Genomic DNA, 14,428 nt, shown 5'->3' with positions numbered 1-14,428 from the left:
TTTGCAAATATAACACACAAAAATGTGTCTCTTTTCATATTCACAAAAGAAAAAAGTTATTAAGGTATATTTATAAAGTTTAACACACAAAATAATGAGATATTTTAAAAAGTCTTTCTTTCTTTCCTCCTTTCTGTATTTATTAAATACTTGCGGTCTGTCTTTGTGGTTTAGTGTGCCAGTTTCACACAAACTGTAATTGTGGGACTGACACTAACCTCATTGTTTTCTTTTGTATTGTTCGTTTTTCAGTTTCCACACCTTTACGGTAAATAACTCCATCTCGCTGTTGGTGAAGAGTTTGCTTTTAGTCTTTATTATTATTATAATTATTATAAACGCCTCTGCTTATTAATTTACTGTTATTAGTTTATTCTTTGTATTACTCTGCATCTCAGATTCATCTTATCTATGTCAGTGGGTTTTCCCCAGAAACACTTTGAAGATGAAGATGGAAAGAAAGTTTAAATGAGATCAAAAATCTGGGGCAGACAGGAAGGCTGTTCTGTGGTGTTATTTTCACACGCTAAGCACATGTAACAGGGATCGTGTGAGGAGAACATGGGTAATTCAGTTTTATTTTGTTGTTCCAGAGCCTCACATTTTTAGCTATGAATAAGTATATATTTTTTATATCAACCGATCTTGTTTGGGTGTAAAATGTATGTTTAATGAGAGGGCTTCATGAGGAAGATTTACTGAGTTAATGAGCGTTGTTCTCTTTTATCTCCACTGGTTTTCACATCCCTCTAATATCAAACGTGCCTTTGTTATGTGAAGTTGTCCGCACTGTGGATCAAGCTAGTGAAAACCTATGATGGAAACAGGAGAGGAGAAATCGCTGTTTAAGAAGTGCATAAGGACAGGTTTGTCTGGTTTTCTGTTTTTCTGTGACACATCTACTTCTATATATTTTTCAGTTTTATATGCGAATCATTCTTTAATTAATGACTTTAAAGTTAATGTGACATCAGCATATTTAATTTTATATATGCTGTGCTAGTAGTGTAAGTGTGATCACAGTTATTGACTGTTGATGACTAAAAAGGTGGTTTAATATGCACATAGAAACACACTTCAGAGTTTCATAACAGGCATAAATACCACAGATCTAGGTCATTGCCCTTCAAAAGAGCAAGGCAACTCTGAGAAAACAGAGTTGACATAGAAAAGATTGGGCTTGTAACATTAAGTATCGCTCATGAGAATGCTGACTATTTGCACAGTTCGCAAGCTTATCATTTTCTGGTAACATTCTACCTTGGTGGTTTTTTAATGCCTTTGATATGCGTGCAAAAGTGTGACCTGTTTTCTGTGACACCTTTAAGGAGGGATGATGGTAGGGAAGGCAACCCACTTTTTGTTCTGACTAGATGCTGGTTTGCTTCATGCAAATGCATTTGAGAGAACAGAGAAGACAGGAGAAGAGGCTTAAGGACTAGGCATGAAGTGTGGAGAAAAATATTCACTGATCATCACAGAGACACAGAACAAGAGCGGCATGAAATGGATTTTTACATCAGAGTCTGGCAGGTGGTCTTTCTTCTCCTTTTCAGCGGCAAATTCAGCGGTGAGTAAAGTCACTGTGATTATATTTGTTTGACATTAGAATGTTTTTAAATGAACAGTGTTTCTCTTTCTGTTTAGACTGCTACAGAGTCAGTTGTGTTGGAAAGCTGATAGTAGATTCAGATGTTATCCACCTGGGCTCCAACCTGACTGTAGGCTGCCAGTCAAACACCGTGCACTGTGGGAGACACTTTGCCATAGTCTTCAATGGAGAGACCATTTTCCAAACTATTAATTGCTCTGTAATAAAAACACAGATAGTCATCACTCAGCCCAGTTTTTGGCTACTCTGCAAGGTGAAGGAAGGAGACACATGGCACACTGTTTGCGGCCAAGATTTCAAGGCTGGCTGTAAGTTCATATGTTACCTGTATTCCAACGCTTTGCTTCATAGATGCAAGAACAATATATTACCATGTTAAAATCTCTGGTTTTATTCAGGTAAAACTCAATCTGACTCAATTTGAAGGGATAAATAGCTTAAGAACATTTGTTCATGATTAACAGATCATTTACATGAAATATTAATACATATAAAATGTATGAATCAAAATTCTCTGATATTTGTGATACCGTTAATACCCCACATGTTTCTTGTTTGGCAAACAATACTAATAAGTTAACCAGATTTTGATTACAAATATCCAGCTATTAATTACTTTTCTGCTTTAGACCCTCCAGGTAAACCGAAATTCAGCTGCGTCACATACCAAGATTCAGAGTATGTCAACTGCTCTTTAGCGGCTACAACTGAGACATATTTACTTACCAATTTTATAGTGACATTTCGGTAAGTTTGTCAAATTTTCTTATTTTAACAGTTTGATAACATCAAGGTGCTGTATCATATATCCTATTTTTTCAAATTTAGAGTTAAAGATCAAAATAGACTTTCTTGTGTTTAATCTTTCATTAATGTCTTTCTTCCATGCAAAGCAATAGCACATCCCAGATTCTCCAGTATGTCATGAACAAGGACGGCCAGGTCTCTATTGCCCGATCGCTGTTTGTTGAGAACATGACATATGAAGTTCATGTGAGAGGTCACAATGCATTAGGAGAGTCACACTCTACTTTCAACTTCTCCATCTGGGACATTGGTAGGAGACTAAATGACACACACTTACTAATTTCTGAAGCGCCTTTTCATTTTGCTCATATCACAAGCTCTTGATTTTTTTTATCTTATTCTGTCACTAAGTGAAAGTGGTATGAATTTTGACGTACCAAAATGTGCATAGATATGTGTGTTCAGCTGAATCGTGTGTTTATTTTTTGACATTGTTTTTGTTCAGTAATTCCAAGCACTCCAGATATAACACGAGTTGTGTTTGAAAATGGAACTCTCTCTCCTAAAATATGCTGGAATGACTCAGAAGATATTTCGAAACCAATTTTGAGGTTCAGAGAAGCACGTGATAACCAGGACTGGGTGAGAGTCAAATACTGATTTCTTAAATATAAAATGATTTGTGAAAAAATGTATTCTGGTTAAATAGTTTAATAAATAGTTTAGGTTAATAGCTGATCCAAAAATGAATATTTGCTGAGAATTTACACACCCTCAGGCTATCCAAGATGGAGATGAGTTTGTTTCTTCATAGGAACATTAGGTTTGGAAAAGACTAACATTACACACAATCTAAAAAATAAAGGTACTTCACGATCCTGTGTTTTTGTCTAAATGGTTCCATAAAGAACCTTTAATATCTGATTAAGAAACTTTCTGTTTCACAAAAGGTTATTTGTGGCAAAATAAGGTTCTTCAGATTATTAAAAGGTAAGAAAGAGATGGTTCTTTAAAGAACCTTTGATTGAATAGGTCTTTGTGGAACCAAAAATTGTTTTTCTATGGCATCGCTGTGATTAACCTTTTAAGCACCTTTATTTTTAAGAGTGTAACTTGCTCTTCTGCATAGAATAGGTGAGGTCAGAATGAAAGTTCATACAGCTGATAAAATCACAATAATCCAACAATACTTCGACTTTAGTCAGTCAATGAATTATTGCCTTGTGAAGTGAAAAGCTGTGTGTTTGTAAGAAACAAATTCATCATTAAAGCAGTATAATCTTAAACCGCCATTCCCATAATACATAAAAACACTTCCTGCAGTGAAAAAGTTCATTCAGTGTTGTTCTCTCACATCAAAATCTACCAAAATATTTGTTTAAAACTAGTTTTGGACTGTGTTGTGTATATTTCTCCATTGATTCAGACAAGATGAGAGGAAATACTATAGATAGAAGACTCATATTTTAGCTAGAAGCAATGGCTTAAAGTTAAAAGCATCTTGATGATGGATATGTTTCTTACAAATATGCAGCTTTTTGCTTCACATGACATTAATGAATTAATGAACTCTCATTCTGACGGCACCCATTCACTGCAGAGCATCCGTTGGTCAGTGATGCAATGCTCCAAATCCCTAAATCTGTTCTGATGAAGAAAAAACTGATCTATATCTTGAATGTCCTGAGATATTTTTGCTGTCGTTTTTGATCAGGGCCAGGGAAGTGTGAAGAAGCTCCAAGCTGGATGTATTTTGATGCAGGAAGCCTTAGAACCATTGACACGCTATCAGTTTGAGCTGAGAGTGTGTGTTACTTCAACGAACTGTAGCATGTGGAGTCAGCCCTTCAATATAACCAGCCCAGGAATTGGTAATTCCTTTTTATTCACATTAGTTTAGTCGATGTGTTTTATCAGCATATTGTTTTGACAAATGTGGTTTTATATGTTGTAGTACCCTCACACAAGCTTGATGTGTGGAGAGTCATCAGCAGTTCTAGTACTCAGGGAGCTCTGAATGTCACAGTGTTATGGAAGGTAAGAGCACCACCTACTGGACAAAATAAAGCAAAGATTTCAAACAAAGGAGAAACTATACACATAGTATACTTAACATAAATCACTTTAAAACAGTTTGGGGTTGGTACGAGTTTTATATGTTTTTTAAATAATTTGGCACTCGAGCAGCTGATTATTGTTAGTATCATTAAAAAATAAACAGACACTTTACTGGTCTGAAATATTAGTGCCATTCACAGAAGTATAGCTTTCTTTTAATCAGTCTTTTGAATGCATCTATTCTGTGAGTGAAAAAAATACTTAGCATTCATTGATATGACACAATAGCATAAAAGATTACTTTAGCAAGTACTTACTCATTAAATCTATAGGACAGTCCCGTGTACACTGTCCAGACGTGTGATCTCTCACGGTTCTTCTACTTGTTTCTTGGTTTAGCAGCCCACATTAATTCATGCACTCCAAGTACTATCTGTCATATAAAATTCATTATTTATTCACCTTCATGTTGTCCTAAAATAAAGCTTCTATATTTGAATAAATGGTTCTATGAAGAACCTTTAACATCTATGAAATCTTTCCAGTGGACAAAGGTGGAAAAAGGTTCTTATCAAATTATCAAAATGTCCTAGAAAATGGTTATTTTAGGAAACAATTACTGAATGATTGTTTGGGGAACCTACAATGGTTCTTTTATGGCATTACTTCCAAAACCATTGGAACCATAATTGAAAAAAAAGTGCATATCACTTTCTTTCTGTGGAGCATTAAATATTAGTCTGTATTCCAGGTGTTTTGGAGAGTCATGATAGATTTATGGGAGGAACGGACAGAATAATAAAGGGAAAATTCTCTCACCAATTACTTCCGCTTAAGCTGACTTTCTTTCTTCTGTGGAACACAAATTGAGATTTTTATAAAAGCATCCATAATATGCCAAGTGGTCATAGTTGGTGCTAAAAAAAAAAAAAAAAAAAAAAGAAACCTTGACGGTAACACATTTGTTGAATCAGTGTCTGCTGAAGCGAAATGATAGTTGAGTGTAAGAAAAAAAAAATATTTTACTTTTTCTTTTTGTTTATGAACTAGATCAGCCCAGTCTGAGAATGAATCACTTGGTTTAGTTTGTGAAGCACATTTCAGTTCATTGAAAGGACTGACTAAAAATAATGAAATATCATGTCATATGGGGTGGTGGGGGGGGGGGGGGGTCACTATCACAGGCCTTTGCCCTCAACATGAACTCACTTGATTATTTATTTCTCCTTCTTCTTACAGCGCTATACACCAAAGTATTACAGTGGAGATTTGTTACACTATAAGTTATCTTATAAAGAACAAGGCGAGATCCATGAACTGAATTGCCCAGCTCACTTCACTCATCAATCTCTTCAGCTGAACGCAGAAGAAGTTAACGTCAGTGCTGTGACGACAGCAGGCTCCTCCCCACCTGCGTCTGTCAGCTTGATATACACAGGTGAGAGCCTGTTTCTTATTTCATTTAGTTTAGTTTTGCAGTTTTACAGAACGTGTTCATTTACAAGACATCTAAATGAAAACGTTATATTGTTTTCTGTGTGCGTGTGTCACAGGTAAACCAGCCCCCATGATAACACGTTTAGTTCCAGCAGCAGGGGGCAGTGTGCTTCTAGCGTGGGACGTGTCTCATCACAGTGAGGAGGTGAAGGGCATTCTGGGATTTGTAGTGCAGTGGCAACAGAGCCCGATGCACTTAGGATGGAAGAGATTAGGAAAAGACCACAATTTTACATTGCTACAAGGTAAGAGTTTTTCAAAATCTAGTGCTGTTGATAACATATAACATATAAGGATTAAAATAATTAAAAACGCAGCATAACACGTTATGCAGATTAATGTAGCTTTAATTAATGGCGATTATTATTTAAATTTCATTAACCTATAAAGTCCTCAGACAATTCTGAACTTGTTTTTGCAGGTATGCGAGCCGGTGTCCTGTATAACATTTCTTTATATACTGAAGAAGCCAGTGGAGTTTCAAACCCTGCATTTGTTCAGGTTTACGCAAAGGAAGAGAGTAAGTACATGTTTACTATATTTGCAGTTTCTCTCTCTTGCTTGCTTTCTATTGTAACACATTTTGAAAACGTAATGATGATTTTTTTTTGATGAATAGATAGTTTCGAACCTCATGTTTACGTGTTACACTTCATATAAATTCTGATGAGGTGAAGTTTAATTATATCTGACTCATTTAAACTATAAATTTAATGAACATTATTATGATTAGTAATGTCATAGTGCGCTCCCTCTAAATTGCCACAAGAGGGCAGTGACAGACAATTTGTCAGAAAAAAGTCAGTTTATGAGTTTATTAAATACAATAGCATTTAAAAAAGTTAAAGTTTTTCATTTTTTATTAATATTATTATTATTACATGCTGTTTAGTGACTGAAGGGTCACTTGATCTCTTAATCTACCCTCTTAATGTTGTTTTCTTTTTCAGAGCCTCTAGCTGGTCCAGATGTGTCAATTACTAATACAGGGGGTAAAAAGATATTGATTCAATGGGAAGAGCTTAATCAAGATAAACAAAGGGGATTTATTACAAACTACACCATTTACATCCAGAGACATAAAGACAAGATACTTCTTCAGAATCGTGAGTAAAACAGCTGTCTGTGGGTGTGATGAGCTGTGGTTTGTGTCAGTGTGCCCGAGGGGAGGAGTCTCATGGTTTGTCACACAGAATCAGAACTTTAGTTTGTTCCTTAACACCGTCTCAACATAAAAACCAATGCTTTTTTGTTGTTGTTTTTTAACAGCCACCCAGGTGTCTATAACCTCATACCATAAGTGATGCTGAGCACCTTTGTGGGTTTAGCATAGTGGAAAGACTTTACCTGTCTTTGGTTTGAGATTCATCACTCGTCACACACCCACAGTTTGACAGCAGGGTTTTCCACCATTTACTGAAAGAGTTCACATCCTCTTCCAGTAACCCCACTCCCCTACACTTCTACATAAATGGACTAAAACTGATGTTCTGCGTGTTGCACAACTATGACCGCGAAACATTTAGTGTAAATAAGTTAAGGATTTTGGTAGCAACTAACATGGGAACCAGTGTTTAAAAAGGTTTTGTATCTTGTTGCACTGGTGGATTTTTTAAAATCCATAACCAATATCCATGTTTTAAATAAATTCTATACCAGCATAAGCCTAAGCTGCTGGTTTTAGCTGGACTTGCCTGGCCAAGCTTATGTTTAACTGGTTTAAAATGGGAAGCCAAATAATCTACTAGCTTCAACACTTGAAAACCCCATATAAAACCAACCAACAGACCAGCTCAAACCAGATTTTTTATTTTTTAATTTTTTTTGGGCTGTCATACCCTGATGCAGCAACATATGAAACTGAGTATAAAGCAAGCTTTGCCAGCTTGAGAGAGAAGCATAAACCTGCTACAACAATCTGAAAAAAAAAACCTCTTATGTTTTTCTAACCAGCCAGCAACCAGCGTTTTTTATTTTTAAACTCTTATCTTAAACTCACCAAGGCTGCATTTACAGTATTTGAAATGTTAAACCATCATTAAACCAGTCTTCAGTGTCACATGATCCTTCAGAAATTTGTCTAAGATGATAATTTAGTGCTCAAGAAACATGTTTTATTATTATCAGTATTGAAAATGTTGTGCTGCTTAATATTTTTGAGGAAACCATGATAATTTTTTCCAGGATTCTTTCAAAAGAGCAACATTTATTAGAAAAAAAAGAAAGATTAGTTGTGCTATAATTTTATTTAGGGCTGTTGTGCTGTTTTAAAAATTTAGTTAAACTTGATCTATGGCAGGTTGTCTAAGATTGTTGTTGTTGTTGTTTATTGTTGTGTCGAGGTAATATTTTCCAAGTGAAATAAAAAATGTAGAGGTGTTGGAAAAAAGATGTCACTTTTAAAGGGACAGGCCCACCTATTAGTTTGAACTGAAACTGAAAACTATTCATGGATGGGGCTTCATATGCTTAAGATTACTTTCAATTTCTAACATTATAAAATCCTTGTGGTGACGCAAAATTATTAGAGAGTAAAGTGTGGTTTATATGTTAGTGGGCGTTCGTATGCCTTGCCTGATCTTGCTGGGCATCAGTGTATTCACATATTCTCATAAGAGTTTCACTAGAATCTCTCGAGGGCCTCTGTCTTCAGTCTCATTTCTGTATGTTCAAAGTAACAGCTCCGGCTGATGCGAATGAGACCCAGCAGCTATTCTTAACATGTGGCTTTAGGCATGACAGGAAGTAGAGACAACAGCGGAAGGCATGTGGCTGTGTGCAAATGTTTCTGTCTCCAACATAAGCGACTCTAGCCAAGCTGTTAGACAGACAACAGTAATAAAACAAATGTCTGTTATTATCCAGGGGAATAACGGTGTTGTCAAAAAACGCAGAACAGATAAAAACGTACATAACGGCTTTTTGTCAGTGTTAAATATCTCTACGCTGCTGAACCGTTACATGAGCAGTTTAACTTTGATGTTTCATTCTACAGAGTTACCTTAGATCTCTGACCCTTAACCATGAAACCTGGGTCAAATACAAATCGTCAGTCAGCTAACTAGTCATTGCTAAAGTAGCGTCTGAGTGATACAGATGAATGTTTGCTGATTTTCTGCTAAAAGAAACATCCTGCAAACACTCTTGGTTTCTTCATGTTTCATCTGTTCTTGCAGAAACTGTGCCTAACGCATTTCCTAGACGTTTGAGTTGGGAGCTGCAAGGCCTGCAGGAGTGTGTCGATATCCTTGTCTCTGCTTGGAATTCTGCTGGTGAAGGGCCCAAAGGAAAACCTACCACTTGCTGCTGTCACAGCAAAGTATCATACAACACTGGTTCAGACAAGAAAACAGGTGCCTTTCCTTCTGAAATAAATGAGAAAGAACTGAAAAAAGTAGTGTTGGAATGACAAACGTGGATATTTCCATAAAGTCTCTGCATGATCAATAAGTGGGGAAGAGTGTTTGGAAGTACAATATTGGACAAAAAAAGAAAAGTACTGATTTGATGTTGCTGTACTAAAAAATGTGAATTCTTTCATCTTCATTTACTCATCCTCATGTTCCAAAACTGTTAAATGTTCTTTGTCCGTGGAACACAAAAGAAGATATTTCAAAGATTTCGCTTGCATTGAGATCCAAAACAGCACTTTCATTGTATGAATAAAAATAACCTGAGACATGTTTAATGTTTTTTGTGTTCTACTGATGAAAGAAAACCATGCTGTCCTTTTAAGAGAATCAGCATGAGGTTCGGTGCACATTCTGACTAAAATATTACTCATTTTGTAGGGTATGGGTTACAGTCGCATAGCATGCATACATACAAGCACTGAATAACATCCATGCATTATTCATAGAGTATGCACTTATGAAGTCATTTCAAAGATATTAGGAACAGTTGATGCATAATTGTTCCAACAGTATAATATCATGTGTTAATCTTAATGTGCTTAATGTATTTCCAGGTGGAATGATAGCTGGGATTTGTTTGGCTGCTGCTGTTCCTATGGTGATCCTGGCCAACCTGATGTACCTCAAATGTGTGCGGCAAAGGTGACGTGCTGAACTGGGGGGTTTTGATTTTACTAAGTGTCTGCACTTTCATTTGTGCAAAGTAGTTTCACAATGTGGCTCATTCCTACAGTCTTTCATAATGTTACAGTCAGTGTGAATGAAATAAAATTGTGTAAGATATGTGTGACTTAGTGTGTAACTGTTTCACTTATTTCTCAAAAACTTTCTTTTACAGAATGATGAAAATGTGCATGTCCATTGGAGTCTCTTGGATTTTCGAAAATCTACCAAAATTTGATAACAGCAATGCTATAAAACTACTAAAGGTAATGGTGTTTATTTATGCAGGCTCATTTTAGTTTAGTGTTACAATCGACATGCAGTATTATCGGTTTGGAGGCCTTCTCTAAAACCCATGCAAAACAAGTGATCTTGTTATGTGGTTTTGTTAGTAGCTCACAAAGTTGGAGGGGGTTCTAATTCAAAGGTCAGACATGTTGTGTTTAAATAGAAGTACTCTATTTCCACTCCTCTAAAGCATACTGAACTTCAGGAGGCCACAGAAGCTCAACATAACAGCTGAATTTCTGCTGGCATCAATTGTATTTGAGAAAAGCAGCGACTGGACAAGCATACTGAAGCTGTATCCTGTTTGGCATGTGGGCAGGAGGCCTGAAAATGCAACCTTTCAAAAAATACAAAACATTTCATATTTCTTAGAAAAAATTCCGCCAGAATTTCCCCCACTATGAAACACAGTAGCAGAAATGTCAGGGTTATACATGTCCTCAGTATCCGGGGTTGTAAAAAATAGTTAAGAAAAGAGTGAAAAAGCAGACGACACAAGCTTAAACCGTCAATGATTTGATTCACCCAAACAGTGGAATGGAAAAAGTAGAAAGCAGAAATGCGAAAACTTTGTGAACAACCCCTAATAATCTTAATTGTACTTACATTTTTAATTAAATGTAATCAAATTAAATTAAATTAAGATACTTTTGATGAAATCCGAGAGCTTTCTGACCATGTATAGGCAGCAATTGAACCAACGCATTCAAGGAAGAATTGTTGAGTCAAGTTGTTATTTTAGTTTTCTTTGCGCACAAAAAGCATTCTTGTAGCTTCGTAAAATTACGGTTGAATGACTAATGTCACATGGACTATTTTCCCGGCGTCCTTGCTGCCTTTCTGGGCCTGTGATCATTTCAGGTGCATTGCTGTCTGGGGATCAGAAAGCTCTCTGATTTCATCAAAAATATCTTAACATTTGTTTTCCGAAAATGGACAAAGGACTTATAGGTTTGGAATTGCATGAGGGTGAGTAATTAAAGGGTTACTTCATCGAAAAAAAAAAATTATGTCATTAATGATTTAGTTCGAGAGCTTTCTGTCCCTCCATTGAAAGTGTATGTACGGTATACTGTCCATGTCCAGAAAGGTAATAAAACATCATCAAAGTAGTCCATGTGACATCAGAGGGTCCGGTAGAATATTTTGAAGCATCGAAAATACATTTTGGTCTAAAAATAGCAAAAATTCAACTTTATTCAGCATTGTCTTCTCTTCCGTGTCTGTTGTGAGCACGTTCACTGCAGTGTAGTGATATTCGGTTCACGGACTAATCACTTGATGTAACCGGATCTTCTTCAACCAGCCCAGTGAACGCGCTCACAACAGACACGGAAGAGAAGACAATGCTGAATAAAGTTGTAGTTTTTGTTATTTTTATTTATATATGTTATTGTTTATTTTTATCATTTTAAAAGTTTTAAAATTGCTTGTTTTATTTTTGTTATTATTTTTCTTCATAATTATTTTACTTTCTTTTATGTAAAGCACTTTTTGAATTACCATTGTGTACGAAATGTGCTATATAAATAAACTTGCCTTGCCTTGCCTTAATACCATTTTTTTGCTCTCAGGATGACAGTCATGTCCCTTGGGAAGCTCTTCCTGGAGACAATGATCCTCCCTTAACTCCCATTGAGGAAGTCAGTTTATCTTTGGAGAGAAAAGATTCTTATCCAACTGTGCTTCATGTCACTGAAACACCTACAACAAATCTATTTTGTATTGATTCTCCTTATAAACCTCAGCTATTGACAGCTTCACAGAGAAATGAAGACTTCTCTGAGATTACAGATGAGGAGCTAAAGGACGAGGACCAATTCCCTTTCTTGGCGCCGCCATCACATGATGACTTCTGTTGGGATTCATCCTGTATTCCCGTGATACATGGACGTCTTAATAGCTTCTTAGCTATGGATGGAGCGCTGGGCTCTTTGGGCATTCTTGAAGATCTCCTTGCTCCCCCTAAGACAGCTTCCAATAAGGATGGAGAAGTGGAAGAGGATGAGAAGATTGTGGATACAGGAGATATAGACCAGAGCACTTTCACAGGTCAAACTGTACTACCCAATGATCTGGAGAGCTGTCTCAGAGGGCCTGTCTTTAATTCCAGCCCATACTCCCCACAAGAGCTTTGCCATAGTTTTTCAGTTCCAGAAGAGGGTTAGGTACACAAATATCATGCGACAAGAGTACATCTGAACTATATTCGCATGAATGTGATTTGGCCACAAACATATACAGGATCTTATATGACAACATCTTGTACATAAAGCATTACGTTTTTTCAGTGAATTAACAGTGATGATGGACTATTTTCTTTACATTGTCTGGATATATAGTGTGGCTTTAGTCAGATCTAATTCACTGTGTGGTTTCCGCACACTCTGAGGATAGTTTCTAAAGTTTGTACTGTATGTTGCTGACCGATTTATTCATAGTAACTTCTTCTGTTTTGACACAAAAGAAAAGACACATGACACACTGCACTTTTTTCTGCTTAATTGTACTGAATGTGCACTTGTAGTGTACTTCAAATCTTAAAAGTGTATTTGAAAAAAATATACTTGGAGATGATTTTAACTTAATAAAAGGCCACTTAAAGGTGACGTATGTAGCATATGTAATATATGTTTGAAAAACCTTTGCAAATTACTTTAAGATTATACTTATCTTTACAGTATGTTAGAAATTATCTGCTACTTGAAATTAAAGAGTTAATATTTGCTGCAAAAACCTGAGCTAACATTAATTGTCAAGACAAATTTCAGCAAGTTCAGTGTCTCGTAAAGTAGTCAATTAACTATAAAATTAAACAATTATGTTTCTTAACACACTTAAGTACAAAGTACAGTCAAAACAAAAAAATAAAGTGCATACAATATCCTACTTAAGTGGGTGACAAAAGCACTCTTACATTCAACTAATTACATAAAAATTCAATTTAAACCCTAATACAGTTTAATTTAATTGTGATTAAAATGCAATTAAGTGCCGCAAAACATTGCATTTATATCGCACTTAAGTATATTATTTGAAAATATTTATTTTAAGTAAAATTAAGCTAATGTGTACTTCTTTTCAAGGAAAATTAAGATGAAAGGTCATCAGATCAAATAACAATACTGAAGACTAGTAGTTTTAGTTAAGTGTGTGTAGGTACCTGATATTCCCTAGGTTAGGGGGACCAAATGTCCCCAAAAGGATAGTAATGTACATTTTGTTTCCCATGAGGAAACAAGCTTCTAAATCAGTTTGTTTGTGGGAAGTAGGTTTTAGGATTAGGGTAAGGGGATTGAAAATACAGTATAAAAACCATTAGATATGAAAAAAAATTTATATATATATATCAATCAATCAATCACCTTTATTTATATAGTGCTTTAAACAAAATACATTGCGCCAAAGCACTGAACAACATTCATTTGGAAAACAGTGTCTCAATAATGCAAAATGATAGTTAAAGGCAGTTCATCATTGAATTCAGTTATGTAATCTCTGTTCAGTTGAAATAGTGTCTGTTTTAATTTTCAATCAAGTCAATGATATCGCTGTAGATGAAGTGACCCCAACTAAGCAAGCCAGAGGTGACAGCGGCAAGGAACCGAAACTCCATCGGTGACAGAATGGAGAAAAAAACCTTGGGAGAAACCAGGCTCAGTTGGGGGGCCAGTTCTCCTCTGACCAGACGAAACCAGTAGTTCAATTCCAGGCTGCAGCAAAGTCAGATTGTGCAGAAGAATCATCTGTTTCCTGTGGTCTTGTCCTGGTGCTCCTCTGAGACAAGGTCTTTACAGGGGATCTGTATCTGGGGCTCTAGTTGTCCTGGTCTCCGCTGTCTTTCAGGGCAGTAGAGGTCCTTTCTAGGTGCTGATCCACCATCTGGTCTGGATACGTACTGGATCCGGGTGACTGCAGTGACCCTCTGATCTGGACACAGACTGGATCTGGTGGCTACGGTGACCTCGGAACAAGAGAGAAACAGACAAATATTAGCGTAGATGCCATTCTTCTAATGATGTAGAAAGTACGGTGTTATGTGAAGTGTTCCGGTTCCAGTTTACCTAATTAATGCAGCCTAAAAATCCTTTAACGGATTTGGATATTAAAAGCATATTAGTATGTTATGTGTATGCCAGGTTAAAGAGAT

The 14,428-nt window shown here is 36.2% G+C and overlaps 1 protein-coding gene across 1 annotated transcript; it reads left to right on the top strand.

The window, feature by feature from the left end:
• Window positions 1–322: 322 nt before the first annotated feature.
• il23r (interleukin 23 receptor) lies at window positions 323–12,887 on the top strand. Its single transcript, XM_052558184.1, has 16 exons — window positions 323–866; window positions 1,374–1,570; window positions 1,648–1,920; window positions 2,242–2,359; window positions 2,506–2,669; window positions 2,865–3,001; window positions 4,074–4,230; window positions 4,314–4,396; window positions 5,657–5,855; window positions 5,971–6,159; window positions 6,336–6,434; window positions 6,865–7,020; window positions 9,091–9,267; window positions 9,882–9,969; window positions 10,166–10,256; window positions 11,853–12,887. Exons 2-16 carry the CDS (start codon window positions 1,507–1,509, stop codon window positions 12,444–12,446), a joined length of 2,589 nt encoding a protein of 862 aa, XP_052414144.1. The 5' UTR covers window positions 323–866; window positions 1,374–1,506; the 3' UTR covers window positions 12,447–12,887.
• The last annotated feature ends 1,541 nt before the right edge of the window (window positions 12,888–14,428 follow it).

Source organism: Carassius gibelio, chromosome B6, assembly GCF_023724105.1.
Source record: "Carassius gibelio isolate Cgi1373 ecotype wild population from Czech Republic chromosome B6, carGib1.2-hapl.c, whole genome shotgun sequence".
NCBI classification, from domain to species: Eukaryota; Metazoa; Chordata; class Actinopteri; order Cypriniformes; family Cyprinidae; genus Carassius; species Carassius gibelio.
The sequence above is the reverse complement of the archived record's forward strand: the minus strand, read 5'-3'. Positions and strand labels throughout refer to the sequence as shown.